Source organism: Protopterus annectens, chromosome 3.part1 (assembly GCF_019279795.1).
Source record: "Protopterus annectens isolate FY-2018-M chromosome 3.part1, PAN1.0, whole genome shotgun sequence".
Taxonomy (NCBI): Eukaryota; Metazoa; Chordata; order Ceratodontiformes; family Protopteridae; genus Protopterus; species Protopterus annectens.
This window is the reverse complement of record NC_056732.1, coordinates 234,071,474-234,092,173: the sequence shown is the minus strand read 5'-3', so window position 1 is coordinate 234,092,173 and position 20,700 is coordinate 234,071,474. Positions and strand designations below refer to the sequence as shown.

At 38.3% G+C, this 20,700-nt stretch overlaps 1 protein-coding gene across 1 annotated transcript in view; it reads left to right on the top strand.

Moving 5' to 3' along the window:
* LOC122798074 (collagen alpha-6(VI) chain-like) overlaps window positions 1-20,700 on the top strand; it is a 1,097,601-nt gene that overhangs the window by 626,876 nt on the left and 450,025 nt on the right. Inside the window, exons 24-25 of the mRNA XM_044066731.1 lie at window positions 142-177; window positions 19,830-19,892. Coding sequence (XP_043922666.1) covers window positions 142-177; window positions 19,830-19,892 — 99 coding nt within the window. The remainder of the gene's footprint in view (window positions 1-141; window positions 178-19,829; window positions 19,893-20,700) is intronic.

Sequence of the window (20,700 nt, the reverse complement as noted above, 5' to 3'; positions counted from 1 at the left end):
ATATAACAGATTATGTGACTATGTAATTGTGCATGTGTACATATTTAAGTACCGAAGTGCACAGATGTGTGTTGCATATACTAACTAGTATCATTGTGTGACATTAATGATGTTTTCTGTTCCTTTCTTTATTTTCTTTAGGGTCGAAAGGGGGCTAGAGGACAGAATGGAGAAAAGGTAATTTAAATCACAATCTATAAAAATAGTCAGAAGATTTTATAATCTTTGAGCACAACCACAAAGGATTATTTTTCTGAACTAACTTCAAATTTAAGTGTTAGCTACAGTAAAGTCTGTTTTTGGTGGAGATTCCTATCACTAAACATATCTACATTTCAAATATTTTCTAAAACTACTTCTTTTATGAGTTATGAACTCTGTCAGCATCAGGATCAACCCAATTTTCCCATTTTAAACATGGGTTTGAGATGCCATATCAGCAGTGGCATTCACCCACTGCCTATGTTCATACCACATGTTAAGAACCTTGGTATTATTTTTAAGGGAAAATAACATGTAAGCACATTCAGAAATAAGATTGAGACATAAAGAATTAAGGTTTTATTCAATCTGTAGTATACAGTGTTGTACCATATTTAACCAAAGTAATTTGGACCTATCTAGATTAGATGTAATTCCAATTACCCTAGCTGGTTTGAAAAAGAATAAATACCCTCCCTGTATGAGGCATTAGACAGGTAAATAAAATGGATTCTACGGGAATCTAGCCATCCAGATTTAATCTGAATCAAGTTCAAAAGCATATAAAATCCACAGAGAATGGTTTGTTAAAATATAAAACAAAATGAAAAGGCACAACTGTTATGAGCAGGTACCATGTTTGGGTTCATAAATTCACAGGTCAATACTAAGCTTATGGCTGAGGAGCCATTGAGACGTTTAGCCATACTAGACTAGTTCTCCTTGGACAGTGGATCATTTGAATTTTCCATTAGTCATTCAAGTCGTCATGAGATAAGTTGCTTGATTTACAGACAGCATCTATTCCAAAGGTGGGAAAATCATTGGATTAGAAACCTATTACACTGACAGGCACTGATCACACAGTTTTATTTCTTAGACTGTTTAATTTATGAAGCTGATGGTCTTCACAGCATGAAACACAAACCAAAGGTCACTTCTCAAAAGCCAAGTTTGTTAGCCAGGACATTAACTGTGGTTTCTTGGTCAGAGCAGGGTGTATAAGGATCTTGTTTAATCCTTTAGGATGGCTTCTGTAGTGAAGAAATGGGGAATTTATATTATGAGCTTTTTCTTTATCCCTATGGAGTTGATTTATATGGGAGTTCTACTGGGTCTAGATTAGAACATCGAAGTGTTAAAACATCGAATGTTCTAATATCGACCCCTATTCAGCAAATGCTTGAAATAGTGAAGCTGCAGAACACCGAATATTTTCCTAGGGAAAGTATTAGGTGGTCCATTTCTGCAGCTTCGCTATTTCCTCGACTGTGGTGCGAAGGTGACGGACCTGGTTAAGGTAAGTGTGCGAACGGACCTAGGTAAGGTGAGTGTGCGATAGTTAGGAACCTTAGGGATAGGGAGCGGGTAAGGTGAGTGTGCGATAGTTAGGGACCTTAGGGTTAGGGAGCGGGTAAGGTGAGTGTGCGATAGTTAGGGACCTTAGGGTTAGGGAGCGGGTAAGGTGAGTGTGCGTTAGTTATGAACCTTAGGGTTAGGGAGTGGGTAAGGTGAGTGTGCGTTAGTTAGGGACCTTAGGGTTAGGGTTGGGTTAAGGTAAGTGGATAACCTAGTAGTGTATGTACGGTTTAGTGTAGGGTTTTGTGAAGTGTGTATGTGTGGATTATGTATTTTGGTGTGCTTGTGCTGTGTGTGTTTTTTCTCGGAACAGCAAATTTTTTCCCTTGGAAAATGTTCCCTGTTCTGAGCATTCAGGTATATCACATTTCGAGATTCCAAGGTCGAGCTTATGGTGTTCGATATTTTGGAATTTTGATAATGTGATATAGACCCATTCTACTATACAAGCTTATGTTTAAATTTGTCACAGTTCTTGTGATGGACGTGGATGAACTCCTCAGTACAGTTGTAGATGAGAGAGACAACTCTGAGGACTATGTAGAAAAAAGAGTTGTATCAGGAATAAGTTGGCTTGGCAGGATGTGCCAGTTGTGATTGTTCAGGATATTGGTAAATAGCAATGAGATGACTTTGGAATACTCCAGAAATATGGTGAGGTTTCTATGTCTGGATAGGCTTGTATTAAGGTTGTGTCTATATCAGTCCATCAAATTGGCTGAATATCGAATACCAAATGTTCGAACTGTAAAGTTCAAACACTGATCATTGCGAAGCCATGGAAAGAATTTGCTGGGCCATTTTTGTGGCTTCGCAATTAACAGGACTGTGGTGGGAAGTTACGGGTTGGGTTCAGGTAAGTGTGCGATTGTGTGGATGCTAGGGTTAGGGCGTGGGTTAGGTGAGTTAGGGTTAAGGTGCAGGTGAGGTGGGTGTGCGATAGTGAAAGATTTTAGGGTTAGTGCAGAATAGGTGAGTTAGGGTTAGGGCGCGGGTCAGGTGAGTGTGTGATAGTGATGGACCTTAGGGTTACGGTTTGGGTTAAGGTAAGTGGATAGGTAGTAGTGTATGTACAGTTTAGTGTAGGGTTAGATGTAAGGTTTTGAGTGTATGTGTGTTGATTGATTTTTTTTTTGGTGTGCTTGTGTTGTGTGTGTGTTTCTTGGAACATGATTTTTTTTCCCTGGGGAAAAAAAAATTGCTTTTTTTTCCCTGGGGAAAAAAAAATTGCTGTTCTAAGACTTCGATGTTTGTGCAGTTCATGGTTGGAAGTTCGAAGATATGGTGTTCGAACTTTAGATGTTTCGATGAACTGATATAGACCCTTAAGGCTGAAGCTTAGAAATGGGTAATCTGATTTAGCCAGATGCATACCTCTCAACCTCTTAGAGCAAGATATCTGGACAAAGCCATAAATAATGGGGAATAAATGTCCAAAAATAGGGACAATTTTTAAATATTGCTCTTACAAACTTAGAAAGTTGATAGAATAACAGGTTTTGCATTAGCATGAATTTTCTGAAGGGTATGAAGTTTGAATCTCAAATATCTGTCATTATTTTATGACTTCAGTCCTCAAAGATTTGGCAATGATTTACCAGAAAACCACAATTTTAAGAGTAAAAGGACAAAAAATATGATGCAAAGTCTGGACATTCTGTGACAGTCTGTGATGTGAGGCCAGATGGTAGTGACACGTGGTATGGTATACAAGCAGAGGGGATGATAAGGACAAGCTCAAGGAAGATTCTACCCTTTGTGGACACAGGGGACAATTTGTACTAAGGAGCTGGCATTTATAAAATCAATGAATCTCTTGGCATATCATTTGGTGGTTGCATAGGTTATCCAGTTGATAGAGGGGTAATTAAAGACGTCCATGATATAGAGGATTATGATCAGGTCTCTGATCATAACATGCTTATTATGTGTTTGAAGCATGGATGCCAGGAAATAGGAAGATCTTGACATCCATGTCAACAACACATAAACAGGGTTATGGTCAGAGCCATGCTCATGACCCAAACATAATTCTTTGTTGTACATGAAGTTTTATCAGATAAAAGGTGCAGCAGACAAAGTGTTTTACTGACTTTCAAAGCTGGTAAAATGTTTCTGAGATTTCAGATAAACAGTAGGCCCAAACAAATGGCAGCTCTGTAGATCTATTGGTTCTGCAATGCTTTCTGTTTATAAGTGTGGTATAGTGAAGTTCTGACAGCTTTTTAAAGATATTTTATCTTCTCCTGCTGATGTTTGCCAGCCAGCACTGTCTACTTTCAGACCCTAGTTCAAAACCTACTCTTAACAGTGCTTAGGTGTCCTTAACAAGTTTTTGTTAAGCACGTATAAGTGCTGTTAAGATGGGTCTCCTACTAGAGATGAGCTTAATAAGTTTATTTTTTCCTTGATTTTGGTGCATAATCACAGTACTGCATGCTCTAAAAATGTATTGAGTTTAATGGGCAAATTTTAAATTCATTTAGATTGTCAGTATGCTCTGAAAGGAGTAAAGAAGGGGGCCCATAGTTGGCAAAAATATGGTAGGTGGCTTTATTAGACATATTAAGACCTCTGTAAATTCTAGTATGGTAATGTGCAAGATCTGACATAGGGCAGCAGGTTTTCTGATAAACATGGATGTGTCATAAATGTTCCTTGTAGTCTTAAATGTATGAAGGTGCAGTATCATGGTAAGATGGGAGTGCCCTTATTTTTCTACAAGGATGACTTTGAAACTACACCTATGTGGATGAGTTCAAAGGTCATGCTTCGGTGAAACTCAGCCATTTTGTTGTTTAAGCTTCTAGCACTGAGCAGTGCAACCAATGATACCGTTTGAAATTAAATTTGCTACGTAGGTTTGCAAGTGTTGCCTAAAAAAGCACTATGAGGAAAGCAAAAGTTCTGTACAGTTAATAAAAGCCACGTGACAAGAGTTCCAAGCTTTCCTTAGCAAAATAGGAGGGTCTTCCTGTCAATCTTGCCCCAGACAGACACACACTGGATCCCCATAGAATGACACCAATTAACAAGCCACTCACTATAGCCAATTATTTTCCTTTGCACGTAGGTACCATTCCTGGTGAAGGAAGAATGCTGCTTAACTCTAGTAATTATCTCCCTTAGACATAGATGACAACCAAAAGTGAAGATTTGCAATATTATGATAGAACAGAATTTGCAACTAAAAAAAACAAAGAAAAGAAAAAGGCATTATAAAGAGTCCTGCATGATATTTAGACATCTCACTGATCTCACTGGTTTAGACAGTCTAACTATGTGCAAAAATAACCTAAAAGAGTAGCAAAATAAAATAAAAACACCACTAGGGATAGTGGAGTTAAAAACAAGCAAACAAACCCGATAAACAAACCTTGTTGCTGGCAGTTGTATGAGATGAAACAGATGCAAAATATACAAATGACCTGATCAGGTGAATGTGAATAGTAGAATCAGTAATTAGACAGCAGTTACACTCTGCAAGTCACTGCAGGGCACAGAAAAGTTGCAGGTGACACAGGATTTCATAGAGTTTCAAAGATTTTATAGATATTCCATGACCATTTACTCCTATGACTATTTCTGTCTTTCCAATATGTGCACTCATGTGACACCTTCCTTCTCCAATAAGGCCACAATAGTCAGAGCAAATTTGTGAATACCCATCCAGTTGCCTACATTATTTTATGGGAAAATACTGAGTTGCACTGCTTAGCATGCAGGGGAAGTTTATTCCATAGGTTTGGGAGGCAGTGAGTTATAAACCTGTCCCTCCATTATATTATATGTAACTGCTAGTGGAGAGTGTGATCTTTGGTTATAGTACTGGTGGAGCCACTGGACTTGCAGAGACTTATGATGTCCAAAACAACTGGGTCTGTCATGGCCTGGTAAGTGAAACAAAGATCTCCCTTCAAAAGCCTACAAGACACTGAGCGCTTTAGGTCTGTGATCGTTTTGGTCAGGATGCTTAGGGTCTTTCTGACTGTTTGATATGTTTAGTGAGCTACATCCCAAGAGGGGCAATTGTACATCCCAAGGGTGGCAATTGTATTCAATAACTGGTCTGATCAATGCTGGGTATAAGGGAGTGAATTCCCATTATATCTTTAAGACATTCTGTTTGCAACTAGCTTTGCTAAATAAAGTATTTTCTGACAAACATAGTCACATGATGTTCAAAAGAACAGTAACTATCAACCCAAGTTTGTAGTTGTCTTCTTACATTTTTGTTTTGTGATGACGTGATGTCTTTATTGTATCTTGAGGGGAGGGGTTGTCTGCCAAAAATGTCAGTGCTATACTTTGTAGGATTTAGTTTGAGCCCCTTTTTAGTACACCAAGAGGTTACCAGGAAGACTTCCTCCTGGAGGGTTTAGGTATTAGAGGATGACTTAACAATAACCCTCAATTTGTAAGCATTTGCAAACTTTGTTTGCCAGAGGTCTTGGTTGGGATTTGAAAAGTTAAAGCCAAAAAGGAGAAGTCCCAACACTGAGCCCCGAGGGACAATGCTGGCCATTTTTCATACATTTTAATGAGACACCAGTAACTTTGACTGTGTCTTTCAGACAGCTTTCTATCCATTTAATCATATATGGGTAGATTTTAACCAATTTAGTTTCTGTATGATACCAGCATGGAGAACTGTGTCAAAGACCAATGTAAGGTCAGTAGCAGGTCAAGGGTAATTCCTTATTAGAAAGTGACTTACAGATGTTTTAACAAAAACAAGCAGAGCATGGAGCAGCTTTCTAATATTATAATCCTGTCCTTGCCATGTAGACTTGAGAAGGAAGTTTGTGTATGGGGTAATTCTATCCTTACAGCTTTACCATAGGAAGTTTGTGTATGGGATAATTTTATCCTTAAAGCTTAGACATAGAAAATTTGTGTATGAGATAATATTATCCTTATGGCTTCGATTTAGGAAGTTTGTGGATGGGATAATTCTGTCCTTCCAGCTTAGACACAGGACATTTGTTTATGGGATAATTTTATTCTTACAACTTAGACATAGGAAGTTTGTGTATGAGATAATTCTATCCTTACGGCTTTTACGTAGGAAGTTTGTGTATGGGATAATTCTATCCTTACGGCTTTGATGTAGGAAGTTTGTGTATGGGATAATTCTGTCTTTACATCTTAGACATAGAAAGTTTGTGTATGGAATAATTCTATCCTTACTGCTTAGACATAGGAAATTCGTGTATGGGGTAATTCTACCTTACTGCTTAGACAAAGGAAATTTGTGTATGGGATAATTCTATCCTTACATCTTCGATGTAGGAAGTTTGTGCATGGGATAATTATATCCTTACAGCTTAGACATAGGAGGTTTATGTATGGGATAATTCTATCCTTACAACTTAGACATAGGAAGTTTTCGTATTGGATAATTCTATCCTTGCGGCTTAGACATAGGAAGTTTGTGTATGGGATAATTCTATCCTTACAGCTCAGACATATGGGATAATTCTATCCTTACAGCTTAGACATAGGAAGTTCTTGTATGGGATAATTCTATCCTTACATATCCAACAAAGTAAGTTTGTGTATGGGTTAATTTTATCCTCACGGTTTAGTCATAGGAAGTTTGTGTATGGGATAATTCTATCCTTCCAGCTTCGACATAGGAATTTCATGTATGAAATAATTCTATCCTTAGACATAGGAAGTTTTTGTACTGGATAATTCTGTCCTTGTGGCTTAGACATAGGAAGTTTGTGTATGGAATAATTCTATCCTTATAGCTTAGACACAGGAAGTTTTTCTATGGGATAATTCTATCCGTACAGCTTAGACATGGGATATTTGTATATGAGATAATTCTATCCATACAGTTTGACATGGGATATTTGTCTATGGGATAATTCTATCCGTACAGCTTAGACATGGGATATTTGTCTATGGGATAATTCTATCCGTACAGCTTAGACATGGGATATTTGTCTATGGGATAATTCTATCCGTACAGCTTAGACATGGGATATTTGTCTATGGGATAATTCTATCCGTACAGCTTAGACATGGGATATTTGTCTATGGGATAATTCTATCCGTACAGCTTAGACATGGGATATTTGTCTATGGGATAATTCTATCCATACAGCTTAGACATGGGATATTTGTATATGGGATAATTCTATCCGTACAGCTTAGACACGGGATATTTGTATATGGGATAATTCTTACAGGGAATCAGCGATACTTTCATGCTACTGAGGAGAAAATGCTTGCTAGCTAATCAGGTAAGAAATGAAAGAGTGTCTGTACAGAGGAAGACTAGGGATGATGACAGTTTGTTAAACTGGGTTTGCCAGTTTCAGCTGGCTAAAGCAGATTTTCACTGTATAGGCATACCTTACACTGAAATGTATCTTTTATTTTGTGACATCACAGCAAGCAAATCCCTTCCTATATCCAAGAGGGGGTTTTGTTTCCTTTTCTATCCCAAAGTGCAAGTGCACTGCTATTCACTGAAATGTGCATAGGTGTGTGTGTGTGTGTGTGTGTGTGTGTGTGTGTGTGTGTGTGTGTGTGTGTGTGTGTGTGTGTGTGTGTGTGGGTGTGTATGGGTGTGTGTGGGTGTGTGTGTGTGTATGTGGGTGTGTATGGGTATGTGTGGGTGGGTGTGTGTGAGTGTGTGTGTGTGTGGTAGTGTGCATGCACATACATATACATGTGTGTACATGTGTGCGAATTTGCATGTGTGTGCACATGCATGTGTCTATGGGTGTTTATCTGCTCACATGTGAGTTTTTGTGCTTGTGTATTTGTTTGCATATGAACATGTGCCCTATCATAGCTAGATGTCCTGTCCAGGACTTGCCTACTTCCCAACATGATATGTCATTCAGCCTGCCCAATACCCGCTCTTTGAAGAAGTACAGTCTCTTTTCCACTCTGATTTGGGTCCTATTCAGTTGGAAGTCATACCTTTTCTTTTTTGCCTTTTCCATCCTTCTCACGTTTGTCACTTTATATTTACCTTACACTAGAAGCGCAGACCATATAATCTCATTGTTTCCTGTTTTCCAGAGAGCACTGTTCCAAACTGTTGATTTCTTTTCAATATGTTGCATCTTAGAATACCCTGATCACTTCCTTCTTTCGATCCTGTATGTATCCCTCTTCTAGAACGGCCTCCAAGACTAGACAATGTACTCTGCATAGGTTCTTATTACAGACTGGTACAGAGGAAGCAGTACTTCCTCATTTAATGCAGCCCAGTACATTGTTTTTCCTGCCCTTTTCATACTACTAATGGCTCTTCATTTTTGTACTTGTTACTTCTAAGTCCTTTTTCTGTTATATTGACTGGTGCCTTAACTTTGCATCTTTGCATTTTACTGTAGTACCTATGGATGTGTTTCTCAAGTTACAGCAATCTACCCTTACACAGGTTAAAACTGAGTTATTCTGTAGATGACAATACAATCCTGCCTCCCAAAATCTTTCATGCTCCTCCCATTAAATTCCACTGCTTATCTTTCATTTTGGTGCTGGCCACAAAGAGGGTGATATTGCTTTTTTCCTATCATTATACACGAAACACAAATATTGAAGAGGTCAGGAACATACCCTTACACTATACTGCTGATTGCCACCCTTTTTTTCCAACATTTCACCTCTCACCACTAGTGCAAGAACCCTACTATAACCATTTCTTCCCTCATTTGTATATTTTATCTCCTGGTTTCAGCAGTCTTAGTTTCTACAACTACCTCCTGTGTGCATTGTAGTCAGTCCCTAGTATGAAAAGGAGACAAAGGCCAAAGTGAAGTCCATCTATACTATATCAAAGTACTTGTCTCTGTTCACCTTCGATTACACTAACAAGATCTTTTGGGTATGAATGCATGACAATGTCTTCTCTTCAGGTTGTTTTCTTCCAAACGTTTCTCAGCCTTACTTTCAAGACATTTTCCATGATCCTTCCTGTGACTGATGTACTTCTGACTAGCCTGTAGTTCCGATGTAAGATCTGGTTACTCCTTGGATTATCCTGGATGATATGCCATTTAGTTCCCGATCCTTGTTATCCTGCACCTTATTCTCTCCCAAACAACTGTCTTTTTCCCAGATCCATGCTTTTGTCACCATGACTACCTCTCCAAACTGGAATCCTAACCCCATTATCCTTGATAAATACTAAAGAAAAAAGATCAGAATGCTATCCTGTTTCTATTGTTCCATTCTCGTCCTGTTTCTATTGTTCCATTCTCGTCCTGTTTCTATTGTTGCTTTCTCCCTTAGCTCTGCTTTAATTTTACTTGATTCTTCTGAACTCTTTTCCTTCAGCTTCGTTTTTTTCTCATTTTATTCCATTTCTATTTCTAGCTTGATGTTTCTAACTCATTTAGTTGCTTTTCTTTTGTTTCTCTGTAAGTTGATATGAAATGGTCCCTTTTAGATCTCCATATACTATAGACGCTTTGCTTTCGTCTACCTTTAGTCCTATTGATTGTTTTTTGTCCTGCTTTGTCTAACCCTTTTACTTTTCTGTTGAAATGACCACCGCCTTAATTGTTCATCGTAATTCAATTAGTCCACTAATTTAGTTCTTCTCTCCCACTCCTGTTCTTACTGTCTCTGATATCAGTTCATAATGTGTTTCTCTGTAGGCCCAATACGTGCATACTTGTAGCTATGTTCTTCATAACGTTCTTGATTGTGAGTCACATTGAAGTATTATCACTGTTTGCCATTGGGGCCATCTATTTTATATTGTATTCTTCCTCTGCAGTGCATATTACCAAGATCAGAATGTTCCTCATCTTAGTTCCTTCTTCCTCTGACAGAAATCTTACTGGTCATTTTTCTACCTAACACTGATGTTTGTGGTAGACAGAAGTCTCCCATTATCATTGCCACCCGTTGCTTCTTTACTAGTTACACTTTCATTTCCCAGCTCAACCCTCTATGTCTCTGATTGCAGGTGAGTGCGTACATATGGCAAATTCTCCCTTTTATTTCCTTCCACCACTACTGACTAGCTGATATCACTGTCCTCTATTTGCATTGGATTATTTTCCTTATATTCTGTTACAATCTATTCTAGCCTTTCTTTTACACACACACACAGCTGCCATTCCTCCCTTTTCCAATTCTTATCATTTCAGTAGGTTCTTAAGCCTGGTCTCTCTCTCTCTCTCTCTCTCTCTCTCTCTCTCTCTCTCTCTCTCTCTCTGTCTCTCTCTCTCTCTCCCTCTCTTGCTGTTAGTTTAGCTACCATTAGCTCTCAGTAAATCTGTCTGGCATTTGGTTGTCATTGCCTGCAGCTTCACAATCACATTCTTCCTAAACTGCTGTCATATTTATCATCACCCTTCACCAAACTGTCTCTGCTCTGCTTAGGTTCTGTTGTCACTGTGGTTTCTTCTCTCACCTTCTTACCATCATCTTTACTATTTTCCTTTGTTTTTTACCTCCATTTCTGTCTGGAATGTCCCCATCTACCCCATTTTTCTATTCTCCTTTTATCTCAGTCTATAGATACCTCTGTTTTGATAGAAGTTTTTGACCCATCTTTTAACACCACTGTCATCTTTAAGGGCTGAGATGCAAGCCTATCCATGCAGTACAGGTCTTTATCCTCCCTCATTCACTCACGGTCTTCTTTTAATAATATCTCTTTTTCTTCTCCACTCCTTGAGCCAACAATTGTACTGACTAATTCATGTATTCTGATCAATTCAACATAATTAAAAAGTTATTTAAACCTACATGTACTGCCTTCTGACATCCACTCTGATGGAGTATTTGTGCCCACATGGGTCATTATGCGTGAGCATGACCTGCCTTTTGAATTTACTCCTGTTACTGCTTTACCTTTTCTGGTTAAAGTCAGCTCACAGGCCATTTCTTCTGTGACTCATTCCTTTCTTTTGCTGCCTCACCTTACTCTTCAGGTGATACCCTACCTTTCTTCCCCTGGCTTAAGCTAATTCTGTTCCTCCACTCTCACTAATACTTCTGCTATTGGCTTCCGCTCCTTCCCCCAATACTTAGCTTCCTCGTCATCCTTACCTCGCCTCTTGGTATTGCTTTGTCTTGTTTTCTATACCTGATCTGCTGTCTATGTATTCGGCCTTTCTTACCTGTTGCTTCAGCTATGTCCTCTACATTCTACTTCCTTTTAGGGTTTCCTCCTCTTCAATGTTCTTTTCTCCATCTTTTGGCATTCACACACCTAACAACCCTTAGGTTGAATAAATGACTATTCTTCTCCCCTTCTCCATCTTCTTTTCTAATCATCTGCTCACTGTTTCCCCTACAAAACATCTGTCTTCCATTTCTCTGCATGTGTCATGCCCTGGCCTCTTTGCTGTTCCCATCTTATATTTTTATTTCTTTATCTCTGTTTGTATCTCTTTTTAACCCACACCCTTCACTTGCTACCTCCTTTCTTTTCTCCATCCTTTATCCCAGTTTCCTGATCATGTCCCACTTCCATTTTCAGCCCTGCACTATCTGGCCTAGCCTCATTCCTACATCTGTAACCTCTCTCTTTTCAAGCATAATGCACAACCAGCACCCTCCTCTTAGCCACACTACTAACCAGCAACCTCACACTCTGGCCATATCTTACCCCTTCTCCTTCCATACCTCCTCCACTATTTCTCCCTGCATTTTGCCTTTCTTTTTTCCCCATTTTAAGTGCTATGTTTCCTTTTATAACTCAGCCGTGATCAGCAGTATCTCTTCATGCAGGGTTTTCTGCTGCTCATGTCTGCACTAAAGATTAGCAACATCTACAGACAAAGTAATGCTGAAGAGTATAGTTTTCCAAACAGTTTTCTGTTAATATTATGCATAATACAGCAACTTACATCTCGCTTGACATAAGGGACAGTAGGTAATATGACGAGTGAGAAGCATATTTGCACGCAAAACTTTAAACAGTCTTAAATACACCATGCAATTAATCTAACAGAATATAATCTTATTTCTATGTAATATCCACTGATGCTAAAACAGCATCCTGTGCAATAAGTAACAGCTGTGAAATTTTTGTGCAATAAATATCGCATTTCCTTAGACTAGTGCCAACAGAATCCTGTGCAATAAGCAACAACTGTGGATTTTTTGTGCAATAAATATCTTGATTCGTTAGACTAGTGCCAATAGAATCCTGTGCAATAAGAAGTAGCTGTGGAATTCTGTGCAATAAATACCGTGTCCCTTTAGCTTAGTAAATGTCTGTTGGTATGTAAAACAATAAATATTATGTAATAGGAATGTCTAAATGTAGTATGTGTGAATTGTAGTATATATCAGATGTTTGCACATAGAGCCTGGAGTAATGTAATTTCATTCTGTTGCATTTGTTGTGGGATCAGTAAAGTTTACTTTGACTTTGACTATATTGCATACACAAGAGAATTAAAATCTTTGGATGTTAAAGTAACTCAAACTCAGCAAGAAGTTAGTGCATATTCTTTGATGCTAAACAACAGTGACCTCAGACAAAACTAATGGGAAGATGGTATCTTTCTAAAGGATATACAGTCAAAGTGGTTTGTACAGAAGGCAACCTTCAGTAGAAAAAAGTGGATAAAATAAATTTTCAGTGTGGATTTATTCCTGACTTGTAGCAAGATTAGATAATATCGTGCGCTGTGGCCATATAGTGTGCACTCTCTCAGATGTTGCCAATGCTGTGAATTCTGTGGGCACTTTGAAAAAGATTACGTCTGATAGATCTATCCATTTCCAACAGATTAAGTAAGCAGAAGGTTAATATCCCTGCACAGCCTGCTTTTGGTTTTCTAAACCAAAATGCAACTATAGATATTCATAATATCTATACATTTTTTTAAGATTAGGGAAGGAATATATATATATCTCATAACTGATAAGTTATTGATTAAACAGAGCTTTACATGACACATGCCTTTTGTTGTTTGTGATATGGATTTGGCTGCCCAAAACTTTATATGAAGGACACAATTGCAACATTGAAGTACAGGCTCTGGGAAAAAATAAGAAACATTAGATACATAAGTAATGGTCCCCGTTTCCATTCATGCCAATGAGCTGCCTGTGGTCAGCATTGTATCCATGTGATACACAAAACTTGAATTTGTGACATTACACCACTTTGGGGGTAACAGTTTTAACTTTTTAAAGAAGTATGAAAGTTTTTGGATCATTTGAACACTAAAAGCAATGAGACATAAACGTGAGTTTTAGCCTTAAATCTTTCTTAAACAAGTGAGTATTTGTATTTAGATAATATGGCACACTTCTTGCTATAAAAGTCTCCTAATGAATGACGTCTCTGCATCAAACTTCCTGCGCCTTGTTAGCCCATCTGTTCACTTTGATTAATTGCAAGTAGAATCATTTTTTATTCTATATTTTAATATTTTATAGGGAATAATTAGCAATGGGTGGTTATATAAAGATAGTTAATCATGTTTCAGTCTGTCAGTTAAAGAATGAATGGTTCATATGAATGATGCAGGTTGGCATATTTCTGAATGCCCATTTAAGTTTTTGTTTATGTTGGAAATAAAGTAACAGTGTATGGTCTACCTGTGTTTTGAGCTTAAAAAAAACTTTAGTGTGTGTGGACATGAAAACTGTGGTTTGAGATACAGTGCTTTAGGATATTGCACAGGTTGTTTTGACAGGAAACACTGGCTTGGTCAAATTTTATTGTTTCAGAACACATCTTAGTGTCAGAGATGCATATTTGCATTTTTATCACAACATAGTTTTGTTTTCATCTTTGAGCATATGAGCCAGGAATTTTTCATTGGTTCTTTTCAAAACTGATATGTGAGGTAGCAGCACATTTTACCATAGATTAATTTACTGTTTCTTCCAGTGTTAATGGTTTAGTTGCAGCTGAAGTATTTATGACTTTGAAGAACAGAAGTAGCCCAAATCACAGAGGCTTGTTCAGATTTGCCTGCTTATTGACTTTCTCACTGAACTATTAAAATCTTTAAAAATAAGGAAGTTCTAATTGTAGTATGCAGTATGGGTGCTAGATTGTTTTGTAGCACGTTGCTGTGGACATCTGGCTGGCTTTGTGAGGATCAGACTGTAGTTACAGATTAATACATAAAGTTGTTAAGACACCAGAATCACTATTTGTGCAGACAAAGCCACATTCCAGGACTCTGAATATCTAGCTCTTATGATATTATATAATTTCTCAGTCACTCTAAGGCCTGTAGATTGGTGCAGTTAGCCCTGGCTGTAGGGATTTGTTAGGTTCTACACATAGGTATATCATCCATCCTTCTTGCTTTGGGGATATAACTACTGTCTTGCAGTCCACATCCTGCCATTGCTTTTGTGGGTCTATGCATTTTTAAATATTTTTCACAATGTGCCCAGTTATGGCATGCCTGGTCATGATGTATCTTTTCATTAAGTTTCTAGCCCTAGTTTGTGTATTTGGTTCATAGTAAATTATCATATATACATTATTCAAACCATGCATCTAGTTATACATGCATACATACAGTCACATACAGGAAAAATAAGTTGTAGGTGATCTAGCATAATAAAAATATCATCTGATGATTTTTTTCCATAAATATATCAGCAGAATTATATCATTATGTCTTAAGTCTTGATAGTTAATGCAGGCACTTCAACAATCCCTTTGATGATTCTAAATTAAGTCTTTTTAATCTCCAACATTTAGATACACAGCTATGACCCATTGTTAGAAGGCCTGCTATCACTGGCAATCCTGCAGTATTTCAGATCTCCTGCATGCTGCAGTGGCATTCCTGTTGTGCCTTGGAATGTGATATGTATATATATATATATATATATATATATATATATATATATATATATATATATATATATTCATCTATGTCTTATCATGTATTGAGAGCCTCATTAAGATGTCTTGAAGCTAAGGTGTATGATAGATAACATTACAGTCTAGTCAGGCAGTCTCTGGAATACTCAAATTATCAGTGTCAGAGGTTTTTAATCACCTCCATTGTAGTCTGGAATCCTGCTTTGCTTGTCAAATCTCATAGATAATATGAAATGTTATTCTGTCTACCGTGTTCTTATTAAATAGGTTCATAGGTTCATAGGTAGGTACTAGGCTATTGGCCCTAGGCCCTATACAAACCTAGCCAAAAAGATACCCTGGCTTTCGCCACCCAAGAAAATTATTTTCCTGTGCCCCTGTCGAGCAGAGCCACAGAAGTGATCCCTGGGGTGAATTTCCCAGTTCCCATCCAATCATCAATATTTTTCTTGAAGAGTGCTAATGAGGAGCTCTGTTTGACATAGATAGGTAGTCTGTTCCAGGGTATGGGAAGTCTCTTGGACAGAAATCTATCCCTCCAGCATGTTCTGTTTATTGTGGTGACAAGGTTAAGGTCCTTAGAGCGTGTAGCTCGGAGGGATTGGGATTTCTTTAAGTGGGGCATGTCCAACAGTTCTGGGTTTGACATAGCTTTATATGTTAGGCAGAGATTGCCCCTGAGTAGGCGATATGTGATGGCGTAAAGCTGTAGTTTTTTGAGACGGTCTGCATAGGGCATCTGTTTGAGGCCAGTAATCCTCTTTGTGAGGTATTTCTGTGGTCTTTCCAGTTTTTGTAGATGTCTTGTGAGGTACATACCAAAAGGGGCATTGTACTCTATAATGGGCCTAATGAGCGATAAGTAGAGGGGAACAATGACCTCTTTTTTTCTGGATGAGAATCCTTTTGTGATGAGATGAGCCATGTAGAAGGATTTCCTCACCACTGTGGCGATGTGATTATCAAAGGAGAGACTACTGTCCACCTGTGTCCCAAGGTCTCATCACATTTTCGGCATTAAGTAGACTACCAGCTATGTAGTAGTTCATGGGTACAGAGTTTTTACCAAAGGGGATGACAATACACTTTTTGGCATTGAGCTTCAGGCCATGGCTTTGACACCAGGTATCTGTCTCAGTGAGGCCCTTTTGTAGTTTGTCCACATCATTAGGAGTTTCAATTATGGCTCCTAGCTTGCAGTCATCTGGAAACTTTGTTAGCCAAAGACCTTCTGTGTTGGCCTGCACTTCAGAGAAGTAGATACCAAACAGGAGGGGACCCAGGACTGAACCCCGTGGTACTCCACTTGTCACTGGTCTGATGTCGGATTGGAATCCGCTACTTTCACAGTATGGGTTCTGTGATACAGGACTGGGTTTCTTATTGTGGGGAGGCATTGAAACAGTTAGAGGATGGTAGATGTTATATGGCTATGCCATTGGATCCTACTGGGAGGTTTAAAATGGAAATTGATACCTTTCTAGTTGAAGCCAAGGAGGAAGGCATCATCACTAGCATAGACATCTTCCATCTTAAGGTACCTGACTCCAAACCACAGGATCTCTATCTTTTACCCAAGATCCATGTTTTGTTGTTCTTCTTTAGGCTTTTCCCAGTTAGGGGTCGCCACAGCGGAACTTCGGGTCCGCTAATGATTGAAAGTAGAATTTTTTAAGGGTGGCAAGGTGCCAGCTCAATGCCCAACCTTCAACAAAGGCACGCCCATTCTACGCATGTCTTTCGAATGCCACTTGACAGCGGGGAGGACATGCAGACTCCAGATAGAAGGCGCTCCAGCCGAGAATCAAGCAGAGAACCTCTTGCTGTGAGGCAACAACGCTACCACTGCACCACGGCGGCCTTTATCCAAGATCCATAAGGATCCCAAAAATCCACCGGGGAGACCTATAGTGGCAGATAGGGGCTCCCTTACTGAACCCCTCTCCGAATTTCTGACACAATATTTGAAACCCCTGTTGGTTTATGTACGAGCTCGCATTCGGGATACTACCCAGTATTATTTCAGAAATGCAGCTGGAACAGGATTGGCTTCTATGTACCCTGGATGTCACCTCTTTGTATGCCAATATTCCACATTGGGCAGGGTTGTTAGCATTACAACACTGGCTGGATAAATCTGAACTGTACAAACCGGGTTTTACACCTTTCTAGTTTGCCTGGCTGAACACGTTTTAACAAAAAATGTGTTTTATTTTCAAGATCAATGCTTTTGGCAAGTACAGGGAACAGCCATGGGGGGCCTCTTTTGCACCCATTTATGCCGATCTGTTCATGGCATACATGGAAGAGGAGTTGATTTATGATGCATGTCACAATTTGTATATCAATGAGATTGATATTTGGAGGCGATACCTCGATGATTGTTGGTTGGTGTGGAAGTCTGATAACATTTTCTTGCAAGAGTTTGTGGATTATCTTAATGAGAATAAATGGGGCATTGAATTTAAGGTTACGTTCAGTGTGACTGAAGTTACCTTTCTGGATGTTCTTGTTAGTAGAAATCTGGATAATACCTTGGATACCCAGGTATATAGGAAATTTCCCCAATATAATTCTCTCTTGCATGCCACCATCTTCCATCCACAACATAGCTTCTGGAACATCCCAAAATCTCAGTTTTTAAGGGTCAGAAGGATTTGCTCCAACTCTTCAATGTATGACCAATATAAAAAGGACATGATCCATTGGTTCCAGGGTAGGGGTTACAAACCAGGGGATATTAGTAGGGCTTGCCAATTTGCCTCAAGACAGGAAAGGGCTAAATTATTGGAATACAAAGTACAGTCACCAGATATTCAGTCTAGGCTGAGATTTGTTACTGCTTTTGGCAGGAACACCAAATAATTTATGCACATTATTAATAGAAAGTGGAACATCCTGATGGCAGATGATAGAGTGTCTGAACATTTGGGGGATAGATGTTCTTTCTCCTTCTGCAGGGGCCATACATTGGGTTCTTTATTTAGTCATTACAAAAGGTTTGACTATAGGGGGATTTCTCCCATCCAACGGACACTCACGGGGGATACATTGGTGGAAAGTGTCCCTTGTGGACATTGCTCCCATTGTCACAGGGTGAATAAAACTAAAGATTTTACAAGTAAAAATACATCCACAGTCTTTGATATCTCTTTTTGGGCAAATTGCTGCACAAGTTGGGTAATATATTTGGCCACTTGTCCATGCTCCGCATTTTACGTGGGCCAAACTTCAAGACCTCTTAGACTTAGAATCGGGGAACATGTGAGTGATATAAAGAATAAAAGACAGTCCAATGCTCTTTTTAAACATACTTGCAAACATAATACTGCTTCATTTAGATTTACTATAATTGATTGCATATTGGGGAATTGTAGGGACAAATCTGGTAGGCATACTATTTCAAATCTTAAAGAAAGAAAATGGATTATCAAACTGGGGTGGGCATTTTCCTCCTGGTCTAAATGAGCATCTTTAATTAACCAATAGGAAGTTGTTTCGAATTCATGCATGTGTATATAAAGGGTTTTTTGTCCCATTATTTGTATGATGTTTGTTTTTTTTTTTCACTGAAGAAGGCTATTATGGTTTGGGTGTTGGGGCTTTTTTTCCTTCACCCTATGGTACTGTATATTTTGGTACATTAAATTGTTATACCACACTTTGTGCTGGATCTGCTTTTTTGAATTTGACTTTGGACTTTAGAGCCTTTGCACTTGCCATATGTGTGGGTCTGGACTGACTTTAGATTTATAACTCTATGCCACAGGGCCAGGCTATTCTCCTCCACCCTTGTAAACCCAGACACATAATTTGTTCAAACAACCCCTTTCTTCCTGTGTTCTTATTGTCTTCATCTCCTTTTCTTTTCTGGAAAGGATTGCCCAAGACAGTTGTTCTTAACTCATTCTATGGCAATATTTCATTCTATCCTATCTAGATATAAAACAAAATTGATGCTTACCTCCCTTCCTATTAGAAATATTTTTCTTAAGCCATGAACAGTCAGAAGAGTAATACACAGTAATATCCTAAATGTACTTTGATTTAATTCAGTTTTAATCACAATGATTATATTTTTGCATGTTATGTGTTTATATTTGTTTAGCAGTTTAAGTCAGTTTTGATGTTTAGAGCTGGGGCTGGAAGTGTAGCATTTGGGATAATAGTTTTTGTTTCCTTCCAGCATTCTCCTCTCAAGTTCATAAAAAGTACTGTCACTCTGATGCATTAACTTTTTTAACACAGTCATAAGTCACCAGTGAGATTTATGTTTTAGTACTGCTGTTGTGCTATAATGCATATAAAGTTGAAAATGGACTGTGCCGAGATTTTATTTTTGTTATTACCCCATCCAATAATAAACAGAGGAAGTGTGGGGGAAAATTATGTAATCAACTGCCTTAGTGTTATGCTATAAAAAAAAAAATCTGTCTGCAAAGTCTTAAACCAATTATCTATTTTATTATAGGGCATAAATGGAGATAAAGGTCCAGGAGGACCCATAGGTGAACCTGGTTACAGAGGCGATCAGGTACTATACCATATCCTAAATGAGCATGCCTACAGTATACTGTCAGCTGTATATCTTGTCAGTCATGTATAACAGTGTGGTATTTCTTCAGATTCAGCCCATATATGTAACTGCCTAAAGCAAATGCTATGTGACATTCATATAGATTGTGTGACCCGTTTATGAAATAGTTATTGCATCTATTCTGTGTACGTCTGTCTTTCTTTGATAGCAGTAACATTGTTATTCTTGCATTTAATAAAAACATGTTCATTTTTCAACAGGAAAATGCTTTAGGCAAATATATGTACAGCTACAAAAGTCTAGTAAACCAATATGAAAGCACGTCTTACATAAGACATGAAACAAACATCTTTGTGGCTTAATATTACTAGGCAAAAAAGTACAGCATTATTAAGTACTTCATTAACTGCAAAATTCAAAAAGAGTTTTCTTTTTTGATACAAATAAATCAGGATTTTCTTAGGAACTGTATTGTTTGTTGCTGAATAGGTTTTTGACACTTAGAATATCAGACCTAAAAGACTACAAATTCCAAAGAAGCTAGACTTGAAGAAGGGAAAGATGGGTAGAATTACATTTCCTCAATTTCATACATTTCCTCAATTTCTTGTTCCTCTTTCAGGTTATGCAGTCTTGAAGTTGGTATTTACATATTTTGTAGTTATAGGGTCTTACCCTCACATTGTCAATGATACAGGTAGCCTTCCCTGGGAGTATAGCTTTGTCGCAAGGTTTTAAATGTTTTGGGGTTGAGTGCTCATAAGATGATTAAACAAGAAGTGTTAATTTATAGTACCCCCATTTT